Here is a 26,414-nt window from a genome sequence, read left to right on the forward strand (position 1 = left end):
CAGAAACAAAGGACTGACTAAAGATAAGATTCTTTGTGTGAACTGTAAATCCTGTTTTACCAGCAACTAGTTTTAAGAAACCCTATAATAAAATACACATGCTTATACCTTCTTGTTCTGGTATATTATTTTCTGCCAAACAAGACTCTGAATTTATTAATATCATGATCTATGTGTATGTCTCATCGGGAATTTGGACCTTAGCCTGTGCACTTCTTACCCTAGACCTTAAAAATCTCAAATGTATAGGCAATATTTGAACTAATTTCCCCAAAGCCATTTGGTTTTTGCACTCTTTCTAAGTGTTCATGCAGCTCTTAGTCCCATTGCAAAGCCCTAAACATAACAGGAGGGAGGGAGCTGCCAGGGAAAAAAAACGAGACCTGCAGGATTTCTCTAAGAACTTGTACAGCCAGCTAGCTGCTGGATGGCTATAGAGACTTTTGTGAGTTTAAATGAGGGAATAACTTCTCCAAGGAGATGTTCATTTAAAGCTCCAAATCTTTTTTTATCAACTTAGTTTACCTTTCAAAATAGTGGACCAGCTCCCATCAGACAGGAGGTAAAGTGCTAAAGTGTGCGGAGTAGAGGTTAGTGTGTGTGTTGATGCTGCAGTTTTTAACGCTACGTGCTAATATTCACTGGTGGAACAGAATCTAAAGTTTTCCATAACGTACACAGCACTGCACATTGCAGAGGTGGGAAAAAATGTCAATGTTCTTGGTAGCATGGGGTGCACCAGCCATGGACCCTTGATCTGGCATTAGGATGCCATTTGAACTGCTCCTCTCCGAACTGATAGAGGTAGCAACAAGGCACTGTAACTATAAAACACACCAAGAATTCAAGGCTTTCTAAGCTCCTAAGTTTTAAGAAAGTCACATGTTGACACTATTATTACATTGGGAAAGGTTTATCTCCATCAGAAGTCCTGGGAGAAGGCTCAGCTCACTCTTTGTGAAAGGCTGTGAAATGTAGTAATCACAAATGTAATACACAAAATGTAACATCCAGCAGCTGTACCCAACTGTAGGCCTGATATGCCAAGGTTCAGCTGAGATCCCAAGTGCTTTACAGATCAGGGCTTTAACTTAACTCATCCTTAGTATGCAGCACAGGCACTTAGTACAAACCAGATGCTGATGATCTTCAATAGCTATGCACAAAACTTCAAGTACCAGTTTCTATTTTTCTTGTTTTTCTGCAAAACAGACACCTCAAACATACAGCAGATTTAACACTGCTCAGGTGCAAAAGTCAGGGAAAGGCTCAGAGCAACATTCACTTTGAACAGACACTGTGACTGTCTCAGTGCCAGAACATGTGTGACAACACTATCACCCTCCTTGCACACAGCTGATAGCTGAAAATCCTAATGCAGTGAATCCTGATGCCACCGAAAATCCCAATACTGCTGCTGAAAATCCTGATGGCTCAGCTCCCATCCATTTCTCAGTATGACATTAGTTAACAATCACATTAAACATAGAACCTTCAAGGTGCTCTAAGCATGTTCACATATGCTAAAAAGCAAATGGATGTAAATTAAACTCGATTATAACAATAAAACCAAAATATCCTAGTTGTTCAAACCCACATATTTCTACTACATTTCTGTACAATTGTATTGTGGCTTCATGACAAATCAGATCCATCCATACTACTCATCAGTTCTCTACATAAGTATTACTAAATTATGTGTTCACACTGTGTACACTCAAAGGATGTTTTATAATGCAATATCAAATTAAAAGATGGGGTATTGCATACTACAATGTAATTTTATTTATTTAATGTGTATAACAAGAAAAAGGTATAGTTCAAATTTAAATTGAGTGGAGTGAAAAAAAAATTGCTAGTGTGCTGGCATGGTAGAATACCATAATAGTAATGAATCAAATGAGAATTAAAAGAATTGCTCAATTTATGCATCTAACAAGTTTAACCACACACAAAGCAAACTGTCATCACCTTTTAGTCTTTATCTTCAACAATTAGCAGAGCTAATGACTTCTTTTGCTTTCTGTATGAGACAATATGAGAATGTGATTCAATCCCCACTGGAGAACAGTTCACACAATCCAAGGAAATGCACAAAGAGGAAGGTGATTTCTTTTATCTCCTCATGTTTATCTAGAGTTATTCTCCTCAAGCCCAGTCAAACAGTATGGCGTATCTCATTATTTGGAAACAGCTTTAGAGCTTTGAACACAACTGGAGCTTTCATGCTGGCTTTCAAAGGTATCTTTTCGTGGCTCTCCCTATAATGTCCTGCGAATTACACAGACCTTTTTATGGAAACATATGCAAGGAGCACTATGGGTTTACAAAGGCTAAGTCCATGAGGAAAATGCACATAAAGTCGACAGAATTACAAAATGAATGAGAGCAGGGAGACCAGGCATCAAAGAGCTGGGAGTCAGGAAAGCGTTTGATAAAGTGCCTCTCAAAATATTATCTCCCATTGGCTTAGACATAAATACCGTCACAAGAACTGTCTGAAGGACTGCAAACACGGAATAGTAACAGACAAGGGGGTTGCATCTCATGTTCCCTGTTGGGATAACGGGTAGCTCTCATTTCACAGAGCATCTCCACTTGTGATGTGCAAGAGGGAAAAAACCAGCTGGTTAATAAAATATGTAGATAACATTAAGTTGAGAGGAGAGGGTAGAGGAACACAAATGAGAGCAAGAGAAATAATACCAGGAGCCCTAGAGAGCTGAGAAATACAGCAGGAAAGAAGTGAGGTGCAGCTCTTGGAAAACGGTACGATAATTTATCGGGGGGAAATAGCATTCACCGGAGGGAAGGCTAGGAGGATGCTAATGATGCATTTGCAATTTGACAGAACAAAAGAAAAAGGCTGTTACAATTTTATGGCACTGTCCTTGTGGTGTAGGGAGCATGGAGTGGAAGATTCCCTTTGTGCAGCTGTGGAGACAGAAAGCTAGAAATACTGATCCTGATGTTCACATGCACCAGTGCCTGGTCTGAGCAGGCTTCACTGACCATAAGAAAATTTCTCCTAGGAGTAAATGTAGGTAAATAGACTTCTCCCACTTCTAATGGAAGCAACATCCACTCCTCACATCTTTGCTTGAGGCATCAAATATACAACCTCATCCATGGTGCTTTGTTTTAAGTTCTACTCTGCTAGAAACTCTGGATTTAGGTTGGCATGAGACCAGAATAAAATGGACTATGTTCATTTTAGGACATTTCATAATCAGAAAAATATTAACAAGGAATTATGGAAAGGTACAAAAATGATGAGGGATCCAGGGGCTAATTTGTGGGGAAAAAAAAAAAAGAAAAAGAAAAAGAGCTAAAATGCTTGTCTTCAATAGATAATCACAGGGACACATGATATCAGAATGGATACAGCAGGTGGGTGGAAAATCTCCCAAAGGCAAAGGCTTTGTGCAGCTGAACCAATGAAATATCATTATAAAAGGAGAAATGTAGGTTTAGTATTGTGAAAGTAACCTTATGAGTAAGCACATGCAGGCCTATCCACTAGACAAGGCAATAGGAGGTAGTCTGTAGCAGACACTGTCCACATAGGGGCTAGCCTTAAAACTGGAGTTGTCAACTGTTGTCATTTCTCTGAAGCAGACAGATTCAAGACAATTGAAACCAGCTGAGAATCTGTTTTGATAGATCTTTCCCACCCTTAGTATACGTGAAGCTAAATTAAAGACGGCAAATGCCTTTTTGGGACAACTAGCTTCTCCAGGAGACAACACTTTATATTTTAATGGGATTTCTAGGTGGGTGTAAACCACATACAGCCCAGTTCACTCCTTTGGCTGCCTGTCACTGCCTCAAATAGCTTCATGCAGCCCACATGGTGACACCCTCTGAAGTCCCCTGCAATATCAGTTCTATTCTTGCATTCAAAACGAGGCAGAATCAGTTGAAGACAAGGCCAAAACAGCCATGAGGTACCGTGTTTCTGCTCCTTGTATGGACGACCTTTACAAGGGGGGCATCTTTGAATTTGTATTAACAAACCTTGAAAGGGGCATGGCGAATGAAGGGCGGTTTATCCTTTCTGAGGGTGAAGTCCAATTTGGAGGCAGTTGTTCCTAAAGCAAGAAGTGCTTACATTTCAAAGCCTTTGATATTCTCCAATATCCTCCTGGATAACCAGTCAGTCTGTTATCAACCATTTGCTCACAGCTCCTCTAAAGGAGATACTTCAGCAAAAGTAATCTCTTCCCTACAAAAACAATCTGAAGGAAAGTCCCAACTGTGCCTGTACGTGGATACAGACTTTTGGTAATCCTCGAAAGTAGAATGTGTCCTTCCATGATCCTCCATGCATCCAAGGCTCTGAAGAGTCTTCCCTGAGTCAGTGAACAAAGGGCTGAAGTGGTTCTGGTGTTGTCCTGACACCATCATTGAAAGGCTAATGTTTCTTGATGGAGCAGAGTTCCAGTTTGGTATTTCAATACCATCTTTGGGATGAGCTGATGAGCAAGCACAAGACACTGAGTTATGCAATATTAACAAAAAGACAAATTATGATAAACAAATCTTTTTTTTTTTAGTAACAAAAATGGAACATTTAATTTCCTCTTTGCCTCTAATAGCAAAGTGATGCTCAGCAAATGCTCCTCTTAAAGCGTTAAACCTATGGCTATAAAATAGAGCACAGCTGGTAAACCAAGTATTTTCTTACTGAGATGTAGATTTATTACCTCATCGGAATTACTTTGGGTAACGAAGAAACAATAAATTATACCATCAGCGGTATAATTGTCATTCTGCAATTTCAGTGCTGTTAGACAGCATAGCATCAGCTGTAAGCAGATAATGAATATATTAAGGCTTCTTTCCAATTACAAAATTAAAGCGGCAACATCTCCTAATTCCCTTTTTGTTTCTCTTTTCAAATTTAAGTGTTCAAGATGGACTACGTGGGACTGCTTGTCCTGGTAAAGGCAGCAAGAACCAGAGAGAGGGAACAGGCCCAGCAAACCTGTCTTTCACCAGGAAAACTTCTCTCATCTCTCAAATCAAAGTCTCCCCAACAAATTAAATGCTTTTCAGTGTCTGTTTCTCAAACTATAAATCCAAATTTCCTTCAGTATTTTATGCTGAGTATTGTAAAAGACTCACTCCACCAGGCAATCTATCTCAAACCAGATCAGGTGGGGCAGCCTAAATTTTGGGGGTAAGATGCAACCCTCAGCTCATCTTAGCTCCGAAATAACTGGAGCACAAATCAGCTTCGCTTGGATGAGTGCCTGGGTCAGACAGTGTGCTCACCGATCCCCCTGCTTTTTCTCGTAGCAGCCCTGGACTGGACAGTGTGCTGCAGCAAACACGAACTGGCACAGCAGGCACTTAGGTCCTGAAAATGGAAAAGGAGCGCTCTTCCCATAGTTTGTGGTCTGCTTTGGATCACAGGTGTTACTAATTGAGCGTAGGCAAAGCAACTTTATAAAAGTTGATTTTAGGACAGAACTAGTTGAGGACCTCACTAGTGTGCGGTGACTTCCTCCTGGCCAGAGACGCCTGACTGTATAACACTGGCAGTCAATTTAATTGCAATCGTGAGTGTAATCTGTATTACCATTTTTCTTGTTACTATTAAGTTCATAAAGACTTTTGTTCATAAATATTTGAATAAGGTTCATTCATGAATAAGGTTCATTTGAATAAGGTTTATTCATTAATAAGATGGGGAGAAACTCTTCAGCAGGGCCTGTTGTGAAAGGACAAGGGGTAATGGCTTTAAAATAGAAGGAGGTAGATTCAGACTGGATATAAGGAAGAAATTTTTTACAATGAGGGTGGTGGAACACTGGAATAGGTTGCCCAGAGAGGTGGTGGATGCCCCATCCCTGGAAACATTCAAGGCCAGGTTGGATGGGGCTCTGAGCAACCTGATCTGGTTGGAGATGTCCCTGCTCCTTGCAGGAGGGTTGGATGAGATGACCTTTAAAGGTCCCTTCCAACTTGAACTATTTTATGATTCTATAAGGTTAGAACTGTTAGAGCTAATATAGCAACGATTAGTAAATATTTAGATGCTAAATCAAGTGCATATATATTGGTAAACCTGATATTTGATCGGCTTGCTTCTTTACCTATTGGAGCCCAGGGGGTGCTTTTCTTTTATTTCCTATTCTTAAACATGATTCTATGGACATTGGTCTGGTATTGTACATTTACCAACACTAAACAGTTGGGTGGAAGTAAGGCTGCTGGAGAGGAATCTGGGTCCATCCTGGGTCAAACCTGGATCCATCCTTGACAGCCTGAAACTTTACCAGCCCCTCGGGGTTAGATGGGTTGTGACAGACAGCATCACTGCAATGCAGATTAGCTTCACCAGCTCCCTGGGAGTGCTGTCTACAGTGTCCCTTTCTTCCATGTGAGTTCTTTTTAATTACAAAAACCAGAGTGTTAGAAATTCTGTAATCCCTTCTCCCTGTGCATTTCACCACGGCACGGCAATGGCACAGCATCGGACCCTCTTCCAGTGTCATATGTAATCCCTTCCCTTGGGATACCCAGGGAAGCACTGCTCCAGCCCTGAGACAGTGGTGCTGGTCCACCTCCGTGTGTTAAACTAGCCGTTAGTGGCAGGCAAGCATAATAGCACAGGGGTAGTAAGGAGGTGAAATGCTAAAGTGCAAATGGTCTAAAGAGGCATAAAGCTCAACTGAGTGGTTGAGGATGAACCAAACTAGGTAATACTAAAGAATGGCCTTTGGGCTTTTGATAGCAGAGAAACAGCACAAGGGGCAACGAGCTGCCTAAGCCAGCGACTAGAAGTGCTGGGCTTTGCTTTTCTGGGCTGGAGCCTTTGCTAGATCAAACACTGAGAGTGGCAGCCAAACTGGCAGTCACAGGGTGAACAGACTGTGTTGAAGCTGCTTTTCACCGATGTGTCAACAAGCCAGTCTGTTCCTGAGATCAGACCTATGGTTGCTTTTGCTGTTGCTAGGATCTGGCATCCTTAAAAGGGGCTTTTGGGGAGCCTCTAGGAGGGGCCCTGACACTGTTGAAACTCAGTGGGATCAAATGACTAATTCCTTTATGCTCCTTTGGAAACTACTGTCTAAACTGTGGTAGTGTTTCACAAACAGTCAGCAGGAGAAAATGCTGCAGGGGAAGCCTCCAGGACAGCATCCCTTGGGCAGACAAGTTCTCTTCTTCTGTGGCAGAGTGAACTCCAGGAAATCCCCATCTCCATCTACTAAGTTGCCTTACGTAGTTCACCCTGGGGCACCAGCTTTGCCCTGTAGACGCTACCTTCCTTTTTTTTTTTTGTGCCATTTTGCTGTGTCATGCCACAGCAAGGGACGTCTATACCCCAAAATTTGTAGTGGAGTGCTTAGAAAACTCTAACAAGAGAGAGAGGAGGCTCTGAGTTCAAACTCACCATATCCAAATCAGGGCAATGATTTTAAACACAGTTTTCCACTTAGGGGGCTGGATTAAATTCCAGGCAAAGGTGTGGAGGGGGAGAATGGGTCTGTCAACAACTCCCCCCTATATAACATGCTTCATTGTTCACTGATAGACATAGGGGAACAGTGGCTAGCTCATGCACCAAAGGGCAGAACAACAGAGGCCTACTGCTTTCCATCTATCTGCTCTGTATTGTATGTATAAACATGCCCAAATTTGTTTGAAGTGGATCATTAACTAAAGACACAACTAGGAGGACAGACAGACAGATAAATATCAGCACACACACACACACAGAGGGAGATCATATCAGCTCCTTTTCCCTAGAAGACCTGGCCATTAAAACATTTTCACAACTGCTTTTTCCCTTCAGTCAGCTGTTTATGGCAGGAGGATGTACACTCCCTTCAGACAGCACACACACTGGGGTCTTTCATTGTTTTCTAACACCTGGGGTGAAATCCATTTTAATTTATCAATATGCTGGAAATAATCAACATTGCACTTTTCAAAAAGGAATGTCACCCTCTCCCAACCCTGGGGCAGGCAAGTGCTGCTAGAATAATCTGCAGCTGCTCCCTCCCAGCTCTTCATTACAGCGCTACACCAAAACTAAGTGTTTTGATTTGGTTCAATAGGCAGAAATGAAACATTTCAACTGAAGAACGTCCAAGCATTTTGTTTAGGTCAAATGAAACATCTCAACCTTTCCAAACACATTGTTCCTCAAGCAGCTGAATTAATGAAGCCTGGTTTCTAATGACTTTTCCCTTCATTCTGCTTCCCCATCCCCCTGCCCTGGCATCATGTGCATTCTCTGATGGCTAATAAATGGGAAGGAGGGAAGGACATAACAACCTTTTCTTCAGTAGGAGCACTAACAGTATCTCTCATGCCTGACCGTCAATTTTCATAAGACCTGCAGGACCTCATCCCTGAGGACACTATCCCAGTGCCAACCTGGGAGGGAGAAAATGTTCCATGTATTCCAAAGTTATTAAGGTTAGAAAAATGGGTGCATATGCACACAGATCAGTAGCTAGGTACAACAAGAATAAAAAACCCAATTATTTTGTTTCCTCCAAAATATCAGTGTTTCCATTTTTATCATTGTGCAGGTCTAAACTAAATGTCAAAATATCAGAATTGCCCACTGACTAGAAACTGTAGTCATAACTCTGTTTCAAGAGCTGTGCTGTATCCCCTTTTTCACAGGACGTTGAGCAAACCCTCTAATATAATTGGCATTGTCGCTCTGGTCTATGCTGAATTAAGTAAAGAGCATTTAAAAATTTTTGGGGACAACTATGTTCTGCTTCACTGCAGAGGCTCCTTCTCTCATGATTCTCCCGCACACACAGCAGCACTCACACAAATCTCCACTCAGCACCAGTTTCTTCTTGCACTTGCCAGGTCTTTTTGTGGGAGTCAAAAAGATCCAGAGGCCAAGTGCAAAGCCTGGACCTTTGCCCCATCAGCAGCACCCTCCTGCAAGACCGTTGGTGTCACTGCCCTTTGTCTCAAAACGCAATGCTGGAGAAACTCACACTAGGAGGGAAGCAGAGGGTGCAGAACCTCTGCTGGCTGCTCCCAGTCCTGGCTGTAATTTGGAAACAATCATAACCCCTGCAACAGGGAAGAGTTGGATGTTCACTGTTCAGCAGTTTATTCTGGGCCAGTCACAGCTCCCAGAGCATTTACACGCATCTTTCCACAAACCTCCTCCAGGCATCTACACACTGCTTGGAGTACAGTTGCAGATTTTTCTACATGGGAAAGCTAAGCCTACTATAACATAAGGTATGAAAAAAAAAAAAGTTCTTTTTAGATATAGAGTTCTTATTACAGCTATACCTGTTGTGAAACACAAGGAAATAATGACACTTAGTCCAGGGAACACAAGCATATTCTCTACCACCTGAGGCCTCACCTGCCACTCTCATAGTTTGGAGACATGATCAGTCCCAGTCAGAGAGCTGGAATGTTGAGTGAGATGTGGGCTGCTCCATTCCATTAGCCGAAATACAACCAAAGCCTCCTCTCAAGCTACAGGGTTGTATTTTCATACTGTATGCACATGGACAAAGAAAGGCTGTGTTTTTCTGCCCTAAATACAAAGCAGTTAAGCCTCCAGAGCTTACCTATGGCTCTTCTTTGCGAAGTCCGAGTTAGGCCAGAAGATTGTGACAGGCTGGGCATCTCTGTGGTCCCCGTTACAGAGGCAAGATGAGATAAACCCACAAAGGACATGTCTGAAGAATACATTGACCCATCTGCTGTGGAGCTTGGAGTGATGGAGCCTGTGACCAATAGCTCAGAAGACAGCTGGGAGGATGTAGTCTCTGTGCTGTATGAAAAAATGACCTCTTAGTAATTTGTCAGGAAACAATCTTTAAAACCAGACCAAAGTATACACTGGTCTCTTTGTTTACTAAATAAATAAGCGAGAGCAGGATCTACATGGGGACAAGTAATATCAATGTTAACCCAGAGAATGATATCCCAACCTTTTCTTAAAGTGGACACAGTCCTAGCTGAGCAATACTGCATTGCAATTCAGCCAACAAACCTGTCTCCAGCTCCGAGCAACATGCTTGTATCATCTAATGCGCCTGCATTCTGGGTTAACTATTTGCTACATCCTGCCATCTGAGCAAGTCCGTACCTGTGATGACAAAGTCAATAACTGCGACAAGATCTTTCCCTTCTTGTAGGCTACCTAAACTGCCAGGTTGTGGTGGCTTTTGGCTGAAATCTGTAATTTTTATTCTCTTTTGCTTGCCACCATGGGCAGAAGCAGATGAATAAGAGTTGAGCATGTACTGCCTGCTTCTTGGGCCAGGTGAACCTAAGCCAGTTCCCATCTGGAAGCCACCTTGTGCAGTCAGGACAGCACCATGTCCTAACTAATATACTGACTTATCATAATACAGCTATGCAAGTTTCGGACCAGAATTTGCTTATGTCCATCCTGTTGGGAGCACAGACAGATGGATTTGGATTTGTCTGCACTTTTTTTTTTTAACCTGGACATGCTTCTAGGTGCCAAGTGTGTGGACTGCTCCCTTAGAAGAATGAGCAGACAGTGGTTAAAAAGGCTTCTGATAATTTGCCAGCACAGCTATCCCACAGGGCCCTGGGATTTGCAAACATCTTCCACCACAATCCTTTAGGAATTACTGAGTTCCCCACATTAAGTCACTCAAAAGAAAGTCTTTGTCTTTCTCTTGAAATTAAATAATTACATGGTTAATTTTATGTCTTTCAGGGGACCTTGCAGGATTCCTTGCTGTGGCACTGAGAGTTGCTGCTGCAGAGACAGCAAGAGAGGCTCAGGGAAAGGAGGAGTGGAAGCATGGTGGTGTCCCTCATCCAGCCTTGCCTCACGGGACAGGATGCAGGGGCTCTTCCAACAGCTTAAAAAGAGTTTGGGCTGCATGTCTTGTGAGACAGTATGCTGCCCAAGCTACAGTTACTGTTCTCTGAGGCATAATTTCTCTGTTCCACTGAAGGCATCAGTCCTTTGCATCACCCCTCAGATGGGCTATGCCACTGCAACTCTATGAGCTCTGTGTGGCCACTGAAAACATGAAGGCATTTACCTATCAGAGACAAGCAAGTTAACTTACGCACTTTTTTAAGGAACGTATGTGATTAAAGACAATGTGCCTGTAAAAGCAGAGGCACTCCCTGCACACATACAGCAACCAGCACTCTCAGGACTTCCCTGGATCTACACTAGGAAACAGGATAGCAGAAAAAGTGCCACAGCTCATATGATACTGACATGTGTAGGACTTTTTTTTTTTAATCAGAAAGCTCAAAGCTTAGCAGCATCTGCTGAAATTCTCAAAGGAAGAAAAAACGTGTGTGTATTCATCCTTGTAAATATTCCCAAGAACACTATTTTTGGTTATGGCAACACAGCTGAGGCTGACCGTATATGAGCTGGTGGTTTTTAGGCCACATTGGCAGGAAAAGAGTTTCCTTCCCAAGCATCTGGCTTTCATCTGGACGGATACACTTGGTCAGGCTGTTTATTTTATGAACTCCACCTGCATGTATGTACCTACGCCTCTCTGTCTGTGTGGGTGGGTAGAGCTGAGTGTTTGCTGTATGTCAAAAAATTTCAAAATGAAATTAATTACCTCCTGCTTCCAGCTACGGGTGGTACAAGTCCAGAGCAATTTCAATAACTTCAGTGAAACTACTTGTGGGTTTATACAGGTGTCGGTGAGAGCACAGCTGAACCCAGAGCAAGGCTCTTGTAAGCGCCAGCTCACGGAAAACATCCACAGAGACTGGCAACCTGATTCTAATACCTAACAAAAACCCTGCTTGTGCAATGGATGTCATCCACAGCATTGTGCATTATAATACATCACAAAATATAAAATACAGATAAATTTATTGCAGTCTTCATACTGGATAGAACAAAAAGATGTTAAAATGCCCACCCCACCCTGCCATCGCTTAGAGGACAAAGCTCGATGCCTGCAATATGGTTGTGATTAAACAGAGGAGTGGACAAAAGTCTCCCTGCGTTAGAGAAGGCAGCTAATGACAGCAGTAGTACTGGGGATGACACATCACAATCAAAACCACTCAAATTTGTTTTCCACATAAATTCTGCAGTTTCCAGTCAGAAAGGCAAAAGATGAGCCTGTGTTGATTAAAATGGCTGGGGAGCTCTTCAGTTTATCAACTAGCAAATGGCTCCAGTAGACAGAAAAGCATAAGCTATATTGCTTGCTTTATATAATACATAAATTATATTTATAATACATGAATTAAGTTATGCTATGCTATGCTGAGTTACATTATATTATCTATTTTATTTTATGATTTTATGTGTTTACACATGCAGGTACCTATATAGATAGATGTCTTTGAACAAATGAATGTTCAGGAAGATTCAGCAGGCCATGCACTCCTGCATGAAATCAACAAGTTATGTCAGTGTAAAACACACCATTTGTGACAGGGAGATCAGATGACTGAAGCGTGTTTTTATTTGAGAATTTGCTCTTTGCTTCTCGACTTTCTAATCAAAAGAGATCAGATGGGCCTATATTTACTGACACGTATACAGCCCTTACATTTTCTTTCAAGTTATCCATTCTTTCAGCAGGACCTTTCATTTTGTGGGTTTGGGCACCACAGCTGCTTAGTGAACCTCCTTTCTTCCACTCTAGTTTGCAGATCTGAAGAATATGCAGTTTTGAACTACAGGGAGGCAAGAGGAGAACTGCACCAGTGAAACTCATGCCTGCTCCAGGAACCTGCAACACAGTTCAGCTACTGACTGCTAGGTAGAATCTGAGGAAACAGTTCTTCTTATAGAACTGTGGATAGAGAAAGCAGAATGAAAATTGGCGTGGTCATTTCAGTAATTTCTCTCATGACTGTTTTTCCTCTGCCTTTTCCAGGCACAGCATTTCCAGCAGGTGCTTCTGGCTGTCTTGCTCTGCTCTAAGAGAAGGAAGCTGATGTCTTTAATGTTATGTGTGCAGGGAGCAAAATAAGGTGACCTGGCCCTGGGTTAGCAGGCTGGGTATCAGCTTCAGCAGTGCCAGGTGACAGTTCCCACCCTGAGTCTACTTGGAGAGGTAAAGGGCTCCTTGAGTTCAGCCAGGAGCAGCTCGGAGACAGATGGGGTGAGGTTGGGTTGGCAAGGCTACATAGGCTGCTTTGCCATGAGTGAGTCCCCGTGCCTCCCAGATAAATTATTTCTGGTAATTTAGCATGCAGGGGACTGGAAGTTGGCTTGGAAGAATACAAAGAAGAAGTGAGGAGGGCTGTCTGAGGCCTTTCAGGGCTTTACAGAACTACTTCCATAGTTGGAAGCCTGAGAAAACTGGGCATCCAATGAAAGTTCTACCACGTAGGCTCACGGGTACTTCTGAAAAAAAACACAGACAAAAGATCCAACAGCATGTGAACACCACACTCTGCTCTGGGAAAACAGGTAGGGTAATAACAAGGCTCTCCAGAGAGGGAGAACTGGTAGGAACTCAGAAGGCAAAAGTGTGTCTAGTACTTGTAGGTTTCCAGTGTTTTTTTCAAAAAACATGGCAAAGAAACGCTGTGTCATCTTTAAGTGATAACCTTTTTCCTGAGGTAAAGGACTAATTAGTTGTGAGGGGTGGTGACCCAGACCTTTCTTGGGCTACTCTAAACCAAAAAATTCTGGCACATGACATCTGCATATTCAAATACAGTTTTAAAAGAGTTGTACAGCAAAACACGAAATAAGGTAAACGGATTGATTTTTTTAAGTTAACTGTCCCACCTATTTCCTCCTCCAGGCACATACCTGGATGACTTGATTTCACTTTCCGGGAAGATATAATTCTCCTGAACATCCTTCAGTGCTTCCTTCTTGACAAGAATATCTTGCGTCTCCTAAGAAAATGATCACATGAAATCAGAGGGAAAATGGTTTTGAAGGTTGTGATTGTCATACCAGCTACCCTAACATGGATTTGGATCTGAAAAACAAAAACTTCATCCATATTTTGATCCAAATGTTTTATAACTTTGGCTACCTATAATATTGATTTTATGAGCCAAACAGGATGGTGTCCCTATGAATTGCAATCTTTCAAAAGTGTTCCTACATTCATTAAGTGTGTGTCTGTATTTGTCATTTAAGTAATGGTAAGATTTATAATCAACAGTCACTGTACATAAACACAGTGCAAAGAAGATAATCAGAACTAAGGTTTTGGATCTAACTTGATTTTATTGGGCTGCAAGTTCTCTTGTACCTACATACACACAGAAAGCAAGTTCCTAAAAGAGACAGGAAAAACTCTCAGCTGGGAAAAAGCTGGAAGAACTGATATCTCCACGCACGCAACAGTTAAGGCACTCTGTTGGAAGATGCTCCCCACAGGACAGTGAGAGTCTGGTAGACTGTATCACATGCACACCCAAACAAGCACTGTGTGTTGCACTGAACAACTAGACAAAGCATGTTATAGAAATGTGTAGGTATCTCCCAATGAGTTATGCACTGACCACTTCTGAAGAAGGTTAATACAAGCACTCTTGCTGAGTAGAAACGCAAATCCAGGCATCTGTAATTGCACCAGGAAAATAAGTTGTTTGAGCTCCTGGGAAACTCCTGTTCTGCGTTACTGAGCTGGGAGAGCAGCATGAGGCAGCCCCAGCGTGGTGCACAAGTGCAAGTCAGGAGGCTGTCTACCTCTCCCCAGGCAGGGCCAATAAATCTGTGGGTCACCTGGGACAGTGGGCAATGGGTGTCAATCCAAAACTATACCATGGAGCTTTGCCACGGACAGGACTCTGGAAGCTGCAACAACCATTACCCCAGAGTATCATTTGACATGCAGGAACAATTTGCTCACCAAGTGTTTTGACCTTCTAGAATCTCTGTACAGAAGGCAATATTCTCATCATCTGCAGGTGAATTGAGCCACTTCTCAGCTCGAGTAGGACAGGTCAGTGCCCCGTTACTGAGCATCACACTTCCAGTGTCATAGTTTTTCTTTTGCCATGAGAAAAACTTCCAGAATTTTATCACAATGGCATCCAAGATAATTTGTGCAATCAGTAACATAAACTACAGTTTCAAAGATTAAGAGACTCCGTATTAATTGTCTGCATACAGTACATGTCAGTTGAAACATTTCTGGAAAAAAAATCTTAAATCAGACTTGTTTGCATAGCCCCTGAAGATCTCATCTTTCTCCAGAATAAATGAGTAGGTCTACTGACATCTCTGTGGTTTGATCACTGCCAAATGAGTACATGCAAGAAGTAAACTTGTGACTGCTACACCACACTAAATTTGGGAGCATGAGCTTTGCAATATAAATATTTTGAAAAAAGAGCAACTATCTGAATGGTAAAATAATATAACTTTGGTCAGGGTTGAGGAACTAATAAAGGGAATTTTGCAACGTAAAATCCAATAGTGGCACAATACACTTATAAACAGAACTAGTCTGAGTTAAATGACATATCCCAAATGCTAAACAAATACTTCTTTACATATAAGCAAGGACAAGAAATAAATGTAGGGAGTCACGATTTCCACTTTGAGGAAAGATCTAACTAGCTAATGTAAAGAAAGCGTTGCCTTTGCTCTAATTGGCATGATGCCATTTATGACTTCATTAAGAAAAAAAATAAATCTAGTCTACTGTTCCTATGTTTCTGAACCACGGAGATAAACCAAATGAAGTTAACTAGAGTAGCCTTTATAAGAGCCAAACCTGAGCATATCTCCAGCTTTTCCTTCCCCTGAGGTTTTCCTGATGCTCCTTCTGCAAAATAATGACAGAATGTCTGCAAAGGCCCGGCCAAAACACCTCTCCCTGTAGGAGGAGTGGTTCAGGGCCAGCGCTGGCTCGCCATTCGTGTTCAGACAGGCAAGACCTGTTAACGGCTGTCTCTGCTGCAGGGACCTGGAGGAGTTTCCAGCTGGCCTGCTCCACTGCCTGCCAGACTTTTCCTTGCATGTACTTACTCATTTGCTTGACCAGCGAGACACATTTCCGTTTGGGTTTAAAAATGCTGTATGGAGGAAGTGAAGGAATCTGCTCCATCTGTGTGGCCACTACACATTTTGTGGGAGCAATGGCAGAACTGGAAACACGGCTGCCCAGCAGCTCCTGCCACCAAGCCTTGAGTGATTGGAGAAAACTCCCAGTTTCAGGGAAACTGATGTCCCTGTCACGTGGCTGGACCTGAACAGCAGAACAGAGAGATAGTACCAGACTGGTGCTGCTCAGTGACTTCCAGTTCTGCCCATGCCTCCACCGCTGCCTAGTCGAAGGGTGGCCAAAGCCACAGCCTCCCCAAGCCACGCCACTGACACACAACACCCAGGAAGCTGGTGAAGATGCCAAGCCAACCACTCCTAGGCAGAGGGAAAAGTGACCTTCGGCTGCTGCATCACCCCAGTGCCACCACCCTGCAACAACTGTTCCCCAGCTGTGGCGCCGGTATGCTGCTGATGGCAGGGCTGGGGACTGAAGAAATCTTTAAGCCCAGTGATCTTTCCCTTCCTCCTCCAGACCTGGACTAGAGACTCCACAGCAAAATTAATGGGTCAGGGTAGTTTCCCCATTAATAAAAGGCAGCCTTAAAATCAAACTAAAAGATTTCTTCATGCTACACTGCAAACTCACACAGGGGAAAATAATAATTAACCCTGCCTCCTAAATGTTAATTACAAAGGCTTACATTTGATATTAAAAAGTTCATTTCTACTGAACTTTAATTAGCCTCAAAGCCTAGTCTTATTATACTTTAAGACCTATTACTAGACAATAGAAAAATTTCTGATATTTAGATTTGAAACAATCTAAGGACAGATGAGTTGCAAGATGAAGGAGTCATCTGTTTGATACAAAAATATTTTGCTTGAATACAGTTATCTCACTTTTATTTAGTATTTTTCAGTTATTATTATTTACTAATTTTGTTAATGCTTTATTACATATAGGACAGCTCTTGGGAGCGTCATACATGATGATACTATCATATATATATTTAAATCCTATGTTTATGCCTCACCTAGAGGGCAGCTCAGGTTAATCGAATACTGATTGAGAGTTCAGTTTGGCTGAACACTCCAGACAGGTCTTCATTCATCACTTGCAGGGTGAAAATTCATCTTGCTCTCACTGGTTTCATCCTAAACAGCTGACTGTTCAATTCGCTTGATTGCTCCCTCTGACCATCCTATGGCTGGCTGCTTCCTTGGCTTCACAATCAGACTAATTGACCTCTTAGTCAAAAATATTCCAGGTTTCAGTGCTTCACTCACAGCTAATTGCACTCTAACAGATAATTTTGGCTGAGCATTCAGTGCGTATTTCCAATATAGGCACTGAGAAGAGTATCTTAGGAGACATTTTAATTAGAGTATTAGTGGAAATAATCTGTATGAATGCATTGCATGTGGTCACACGGTCACACACTAGCTAGCTAGATAGGCACGGCAATTAACTTATAGATCTATCCAAGAGTTTGGGCAGGGGGTGCAATTCTGTCCATATAAATGATCACAGTAGCTCAAATAGCACCTTATCCAGCCAGTTCTGTGCTGCCCGCTGCCAGACTTGTATTCATCCATGGAAAATTTTGGCCTCTTGAGTCACCTCTCCCAGTTACCAAAATTAGGTCCTGTTAGAACTCCACAGTGTTCCCCGTGGCTGATGGAGAGTTTACTCCAACACCTCAGCTGACCACTGCTGCGTGACATTCACCCAGGGACACGTGCTCTTCAGAAGTGCCATCCAAAATGACAGCTATTAGGAGCCAGTGAAATACAGATTAGGCTATAATTTAAAAGTAGAGTGTTGAGCAGTTGCTTATCTGTCATTAAACATCAAAATAATATGGTGAGTACGATCTGAGCAAACAGCAGGCAGCAATTTGTGTAGCGCTCGGAAACTTATCTTTGTCAAGAAAAGTGTGTGTTGTCAGAAGACAGGAATTAATCTGGAAAAGCGCATTCTAGTCAACACTTTGTTTCCATTATGTGCTGCTAGAGTAAATGAAGCACCCTATAAAGTTTACCCAAGATTGTTAAAAGCTTGCTTGCTGCCAAGAAATTAGTTTCTTAAGACTAGCCATCACTGAAAAATAAAGGCAATTCAGCATGTAAAAATAGCAAGCAGTTCACTTACTGAAAAAAATACAATGTCCTCTATATTTGGAAATTTATCTAGGTTTTTGTTATAGATCTATTTTTAAAGGCATACAGTTTTGCATATATGATCTTATTCCAGACGACTCTCCAGAACTCCGAAGCACATCAAACTACGTGCTTATGAAGCACAAAAATGCAAAATCTGAAAAGCATTATTTCTGCAGAGCTTTCCCATGAGGTTGCCTTGTACAATTCTGCATCTAGTGTAAGTTCAGACCCCCTACCTGCATACTTAAGGATGGAGCTACCTGAACCCCTTCCTGCAATGCAAAACCTTCCTTGGGGCAGGAAGCCATGCAGCCAGCCCTGCACAAGAAGAGCAAACACCTCTCTGCAAACTCAAGGAAACACAACAGAGGGCTGGAAAGGATCTGTGCTGTGCATGCTTTTGCAAATGCAAAAGTTTGGGCCCCCGGGTTTGCTAGATGAGATTGATTGATACAAACTTCAACCTGTCTCCGGGGTCCCCTCCATCGGCTATAAACAGGGCTCTGTACTCCCTGACATATGGGACTTCAAATCCTCAGCAAGGATCCTTTGTTTCTATAGCTCTTTCGTGAAAGAGTCCAAGAAGAGACCGGTCACGAGTGGCGTCCCTCAGGGGTTCGTTTTGGGCCTGGCCCTGCTCAACATCTTTGTCGGTGACATGGACAGTGGGAGAGTGCACCCTTAGCAAGTTCGCCAATGACACCAAGCTGTGTCGTGCCGTCGACACACTGGAAGGGAGGGATGCCATCCAGAGGGACCTTGACAGGCTGGAGAGGTGAGCCCATGCCTATATCATGAAGTTCAACCAGGCCAAGTGCAAGGCCCTGCACCTGGGTCATGGCAATCCCAGGCACAAATACAGGCTGGGCGGGGAATGGATTGAGAGCAGCCCTGAGGAGAAGGACTTGGGAGTGCTGGTGGATGAGAAGCTCAACATGAGCTGGCAATGTGCCCTTGCAGCCCAGAAGGCCAACCGCATCCTGGGTTGCATCAAGAGGAGCGTGGCCAGCAGGTCGAGGGAGGTGATTCTCCCCCTCTACTCTGCCCTGGTCAGACCCCACCTGGAGTACTGTGTCCAGTTCTGGAGCCCCCAACATAAGAAGGACATGGACCAGTTGGAGAGGGTCCAGAGGAGGGCCACAAAGATGATAAGAGGGCTGGAGCACCTCTCCTATGAGGACAGGCTGAGAGAGTTGGGGCTGTTCAGCCTGCAGAAGAGGAGGCTCCGGGGAGACCTTATAGCGGTCTTCCAGTACCTCAAGGGGGCCTACAAGAAAGATGGGGAGAGGCTGTTTAGTAGAGCCTGTTGTGATAGGATGAGGGGTAATGGTTTTAAAATAGAGGGAGGTAGATTTAGATTGGATATTAGGAAAAATTTTTTTACGATGCAAGTTGTAGAACACTGGAACACATTGTCCAGAGAGGTGGTGGAAGCCCCATCCCTGGAAACATTTAAGGCCAGGCTGGATGAGGCTCTGAGCAACCTGATCTAGTCGGGGATGTCCCTGCTCCTTACAGGGGGGTTGGACTGGATGACCTTTGACGATCCCTTCCAACTCTAACCAATCTATGATTCTATGAAATGCAATAGTCATCCTGCAGGGGCTCGAGTTACATTAAAAAAACAATGCTTTTGTTGATTCTTATATTAGGGCAGAGGCAGAGCTTGGTAGGGCTGCTAGTTTGAAGGAAGATGTGACAGCAGTACTGTACCAGTGTGTATCATTCTATGTGCGGCCTTTTGGGAAACATTTGCATGGAAAAAGAGCAGCAGATACCTTCCTTCCGATTCAGCTATTAAACTTTACAGCAATAAGTTTCAGTAACATTCCCTAATATCCAACAATCAAGGTTCAGATACAAAACTAACATTTGGTTCAGACTGCTTTCTAACAAAGAATACTATTTTGGTTCAGAATATGTCTTCTTTTCTTAGTTTTCATATAATCATTAAATTAATATCAGTAATAATAATAACAATAATATTCTGATAATATGTCTTCACTCTGCACAATTTGAAGGGACAGCAGAGGGCATATGTGGTCTTACTACCAAGAAATTCCTGTCTGACAGAGCAAGTTTTCAGAAGTACCAACTTTGGCATATTCTTCTGTGATATTAAGCACTGGGAGGAAAGAGCTATTCTTGTCTGCTTAATTATAACTCGGTAACAATAGTGAGGGTGCATTTAAAGATGCTATTAGAAACTGAACAGACACACCAGCCTCAAAACCCCATGTGCCAGCAGGAGATCAAAAGCAATATATTAATTTGAAGCCTCAGCATTATGAGACAATTAAAAACCCAGCTAACAGCCCTGAGTGACACCTCGTCTCCGCTAACACAGGGTCCTGCGCTCAGGTAGGGGCTTTGCCCCAGGACACAGGGTGCCCAGCTGAAGGACACGGATGAGAGCCCCAGCACTCACTAGTGGTGAGCGCCGTTTACGACTGATGAAGCCTTAGGCTTCTGAGGCAGAATTTGGATCAAGAAACACGTATGTTTAAAGCTTGCCACTGCTGCTGGCATCTTCAGAGAGAGGCTGCAGCATCCCAGTATTTCAAGCATGCCTTGTCCCATTTCCAGACTGCCATCTAAATGTGTTAGACTCAGATGCTTTGCTAAGCTGAGGATTTAAGCACAAAGGGAAGGGACTAGCCAGGCTTGAGTGGGAAAAAGTATTTGGGATTGAAATAATATCTTAGCATACTAGTATTTTCCTTTTTTCTTTCTAATTCCAATAGATACCCTCATCTGTAAGAGTATCTTCAGGATCCAGTGTACAAGTGGAAATAGTGGCAGCTTTGAGACCGCGTTTATCATGCAGCCTCCGGATTTATCCAGCTCTCTGGGAGGATGTGCAGGTCCTGTTGAGTGTCGTGTTGCTATGGCTACTCCTGTAGCACTACCTGAGTCCACTGCATGCAAAAGACAGCCCGGGAGATGTCTTTGTGAGCCACAGTCAGTGCAATTAATGCAAGGCAGACCCGTTCTGAGTCATGATCAAATGGCAATTGCGAAGGCACTTTGGGAAGGTTTATGATCTGGGACTTGCAGTCCCATAAGCACCTCTTGGGAGAAGAAAGCTACAAGATTCGGTTCACTTTTCTTCCATTTCGGATGGTACAGAGAGCCGGCTCTGGGTTGAATGCAGCATGCTAAGCTGGGGGAGACAATAATAATGTACCAGGAAGATCATTAAGCATGTAACCATTCTGCTCAGGTACACACTTGGTTGCACATGCATTTTCTACTACTTACACCTTTTTTTTTAACTTCTGTGGTTTAGAGTTGGCTTACTATCACTATGCACTGCTTGATCTGTTTTGGTTTTAGTTGTCCACGGGCATTCAAAAATTAAAATAATAGCTGGAGATCAGAAACCTATAAAGCCTGAAGTCAGGCGGAAAACACTATTTTCAGGTTTTCAGTACTCAGGTTGGCAGGACAAATGTGGTCACATGCACGTATCTGAGTAGAAGCAAGAGTTAAACTCCAAGATATTTTGGTTTTCTATTTTGAAGTATTCCAGAGCACAAAGGTAATGCTTCAAACTCAGAGGGCAAAAAGGGGCTTTTCATCACAATAGCAAAATGTACTATTTAAGTTCAAACTTTAAGACCTCTTCTGTGGACCATTTCTGTCTCCCTCAAGCAGACTCTCTCACTTCAGCACTAATTCTCACAAGCAAGGAGTGAAAATTGGCTGGGCATGTGGAGTGGTGCTTGCTTCATGATCCAAACCATCTTTCATGTACCATTTTGCTGTGAGGGCAGAACTTTATGCTGCTCCATAGTTTTGAGTGCATTATGGCCTTGGAGAGGCAAGAATGATCTCAGGATCCAGGGCTTACAGACTAAGAGTTAGGACTGAAAACATGACAGCTAATATTGTTGGAGTTTCCTGTTGCAAGAGGAGCAAATTGCCTTATGGTTAAGCATACATCTCAGGAAGGACAGAAAAGTTATTTTTCAGAACAAAACCCCACTTTAAAAATATTGTTAAAAGGTGATATGCAGATAAAGCCATTACATAAAGGAGTCATTGAAATATACATACACACACAAATAAATAAATGGGAAATTTATAGATTGTGCTATGACTCTGTGTTCCTATTACTCAAGCCAGTCAAGAAATGTCTTAAAGTGCTGAGAAAAATTTGTTATTGCTTTTTCTCTGAAAACCATTAAGTGAAAAAAATATTATCCTAATCAAAACTGTTGACTGGAAATCCCAAACTAGCATTCACAAACAAGCATTCATGAAGACAACTTTCTCCTGAGATCAGTGGGGACTCCTCTGGTCTCCCATAGATACAAACACGTGACAAGAACTCATACTGTTCAGAACAGAACGAGATGTCTGACATTATCGAAGTACATCCCTGCCTCCCTTCCCTGCCTGATTCTCACAACAGTTTCCTTGGATGTGTAATCAGATAAATGGACTCCCTTCTCCTAAAATGTATTGCTCTATCTAATGTGGCTGTGTATATTTTATTAGTTATTTCTCTGATGGAAAAAAAAATCACATTATAGTGTTGTAGAAAGCTATTACAGTGTTAATGTCATTGTGCTGTGTTTGGTTACACTGCGGCAAGCATGTTTTAAAAAATGAGAAACTTTTAGTGTGTTATTGCTCTGAAGATAGCCATTATTATCATTATTTGTGTTACATTTATTCCTAGAAGCCCTGCTGAGATTGCACTAGGCAGTTTTGAAATCCACAATATGAGACTAGAGACAGACATTTTTTCCCATCCTAACTCACCAACCAAAGGCAGAGAGGCAACTTAGTCAGAGGAGCTAACGTAGCTTCCCCAAGGGTGGTACCTGTAGGAATAAAAACACACGTCCTGATTTGGTACAGTCCTCGCTCACTAAACTGTGAATCATCTCTGCTTCTGCTCTATGTCTTGAATTACTTTTGATAGCTTTTACTGAGAAAACATTTATTGGTCCTTTCAGGTTAAATCAAATAGCATGCAGGGTACAGATCTGTACCACTGGAACATCGTGCTTATTTAGTCATCAAAGGTTGCAAAAAATTTCAAAGAGGCTTCAGTTCAGTCACTGGAGAGGAGATGAAGACAAACAGTGTGCATGAAATAAATCTGCATGAGGAAAATGCTTGTGGGTATTTGCAAGTCTGTGTGTTTCAGTACTACCTGGTTCATTCCTCTTTCCAGGTGGAAATCAAGTTCCCACAACCCAAAACAAGGTAGGTAAATTTTGATGTTCCCTTGCCCACCAACGGACTTGATGACAATTTGAACAAAGCCACTCTGGTAATATTAACACTGTAATATTCATCAAAGCAAGAATCCGATTTCAGGAGTGATTTAGGTTCACAGGAATCTAAAGTCTACTGGTAATATTAACACTGTAATATTCATCAAAGCAAGAATCCGATTTCAGGAGTGATTTAGGTTCACAGGAATCTAAAGTCTACTGGAGGTCAATGGGATACAGGTTCTGGATCTGCAAACATCAGTTCCTGAGGAACTCTCCTGTCCCTGTGTCCCCGTATCCTCATCTGTAAAAGGAGAGCAATGTCTTTGCACACTGCTGTAAAGCACCTAACAATCTGTGAAAGTATTATCTAAATGCAAGCTTGGTGCAGAAAATCAGAGGTAGTTTTTAACCAGATGCTTTTATGTCTCTAGTAAGTGTGTGTACATGTGCACAAGGGCATGCGTGTTTCACCAACCATCTTGGTGCATTTTTATGGATGGCAAAGTATAATTAATCTGGCCTCTTACTGAACAGTAAAAATTGTCATTTACAAAGTATTTTTGCTTGGCTTAGGGATGTATTCTTCATTTGGGCTGTGTGTAAGTATTATTATTAACCCTGTGGAAACTGTTCAGCTGAACGGAAAGATATGTTAAATAGAGAAGTTGATAGAACAGGAAAATATTTTTCTTCAAAGATTAGTCACACTTTAAATTAGGTGATGAAAGTAAAAGGAACATGTGGAAAAGATCAGAATAAGTACACACTTTATCTTCAAAGAGCCTCCAAAAAGTAATAAAGTTCCTGCTCTCCTGGAATGGGAACAAGCCAATGTGTATTACAGAAAGAATGGGGTTTCCAGAAGATTTCGTGGGTGGCCCAATACCTCTTCCACTGAGCACTGACTTGAGTGAGATCAAATGGAGTCCATACAGAACACTGGAAAATCCCACAACAGGCTCTTGTGCCAAGGGGTAGCTACCACAGAGAAGGATGTGAGGGTCAGTGCAGAAGATTTCCAGCCTAGAAGATCAGGCTGCAAAAACCCACTGCTCCTCAGCTCTTTCCCTTCATGGGCCTTACACCAGCTCCATGGGCCCTCCCTGCTTTTTGGAGCCAGAAAGGATAGGACAGGTATGCTGTAGAGAGCCAGTGTCCTCCTCTGCTTTGTCAGGTTCTGTTTCTGCCCATACTGCATGGGGAAAATGAGGACTCCTGTTATAGCAATCTCTTTCTGTTTAATACTTACAGCAATCTTTGTATGCTTAATTCATAGTATGGACCAGAGATGCTTGAACAGCCAGAACCCTTGGGCAGAGGGTTTCTTTGGTAGATGGTCACAACTGAAAACACATGAGAAGACATCATTTTTTGTGTGCTGAAAGAGGTTATTAGTCCTCTCCAGGAACCAGCACAGGAAGAGCCTCTCAAGCTTTGTTCCTTACCCAAGGTATCAGGGCCTGTCTCCCTTCTTGGAAGAGCACTGTTAATTAGACTAACCCATACATGACTATGGTGCAGATTAAGACTGAGCATACATTTCCACACGCTCATCACTTAGCATCCAGTAAAAAAAGTGTTCAGAAGTATTTATGAAAATTACTTGTGCATTTTATAAAATATCTGTATCAATTAATTGCTAATAAGTAGCTCAAAGCTGACTCAGAATGGAATTAATAATTTAATGCTAATAACTTATTCAATTAATTTAGCCTCTTTGCCTTTTTCTCAAATGACTTATCAAAAGTTATCCTCTTTTTGTGTCCAGGCAATGATCTTCAAATCTGTCTTTGAAACTACTTAAAAATCTTTCCCCCTCTTGAAATGTTATTACGTCACAAGACTGATCTTATACAATTTATTACAATTTATTACTAAAAATTCAAGTACTGTTGAGAATTATGATGAGTGAAATGTATTATTTTTTTTCTGTTCCTTCATTGATGGTTGTTATTTTCATTTGAAGGAATGTTTAAAAAAACCCTCTCAAACTCTGCATTTTTCAGGGACAGACATCAGGGAAGGCAGAGGGAGTAGGTAACTTGCTACTGGAATTTGGGAATGTGTCACAGATTTTCCTCTCTGATGCAAAGGATTGGCTGAGACAGCATCACACTGGAAAAAGCAGGCTACTGTGAGATTACTGCATTTGCAAAAAGATACGCACAGCATTTTAGATGCCACAGGGTTTGGTGGGTTTTTTTGCCTTTCTCACTGCAGGAAAATAATGGCAGAACTAAAAATACACTGAAATCACTGAAAACATTTGAGTCTTTCAGTTGACTTCAGAGAGCTACTTATGTCATCTGAGATGTCAATTGCTCAGTGAACATGGACATTTTAAGGACAGATACTCTATAAATGTTGAGTACTATACATGTACCCAGCTTCACACTGAAGAACTGAAAATGTTTTTCTTTCTTTAGCTGGTCCTCAGTAGTGAACAAGTAGAGCCAGAATGAGTTGAAAAACAGAGGGAGAGAGGGAAAGTACCCAGAACGGTGACCTTTATGTAATGCACCCAAAGGACACCATGACAGAAGATCCACAGGCTTTCAGATGAGGAATCTGTGACCCATGTGGCTCCAGTCCAGGCTGAAGCCTCATTGTTAGCAAATAAAGCCGTAGGCTACAGACACAGCACTTGCTTCCAAATTAGAAGAAAATAAAACTAAATAGCAGCCATCGTTCCTAGTTCTTAATGCCTGCCTTGTATTAATTTCTCCCCGCTGAAAACGGTTGATCAGCATAACACTTTCTCTGGTTTGCTACAGATTTAGGTTTGTATAATACTGCTAGCTTGGGAAGATTACTATGCTTTGATGCTCTCTTTGTTAATTATTTTAATGTAACTTCAATTAAAATTTTGCTCATTAAATATTTCTAGAGATGAGCTTGAGGCATGGCATTTGGAGGTGGTTTTCCCTGAAGTTCAAGGAGATACCGCATCTGAGGTTTTAATGCCACTAGCTAGGATACAGGACTGAAGATCAACTGCTAGCACTGCCATTGAAATGCAGCGCCTTAAGAAAATAATTTTATCTTTCTGTACCTCTCTTTCTCTGATTGAA

The 26,414-nt window shown here is 42.2% G+C and overlaps 1 protein-coding gene across 1 annotated transcript in view; it reads right to left on the minus strand.

The window, feature by feature from the left end:
• LMNTD1 (lamin tail domain containing 1) overlaps positions 1 to 18,417 on the minus strand; it is a 38,481-nt gene extending 20,064 nt beyond the window's left edge. Inside the window, exons 1-2 of the mRNA XM_010129539.2 lie at positions 18,346 to 18,417; positions 13,748 to 13,836 (exon numbers count right to left, since the gene is read on the minus strand). Coding sequence (XP_010127841.2) covers positions 13,748 to 13,836; positions 18,346 to 18,417 — 161 coding nt within the window. The remainder of the gene's footprint in view (positions 1 to 13,747; positions 13,837 to 18,345) is intronic.
• Positions 18,418 to 26,414: the final 7,997 nt, after the last annotated feature.

Source organism: Chlamydotis macqueenii, chromosome 1 (genome assembly GCF_036417535.1).
Source record: "Chlamydotis macqueenii isolate bChlMac1 chromosome 1, bChlMac1.mat, whole genome shotgun sequence".
NCBI lineage: Eukaryota > Metazoa > Chordata > Aves > Otidiformes > Otididae > Chlamydotis > Chlamydotis macqueenii.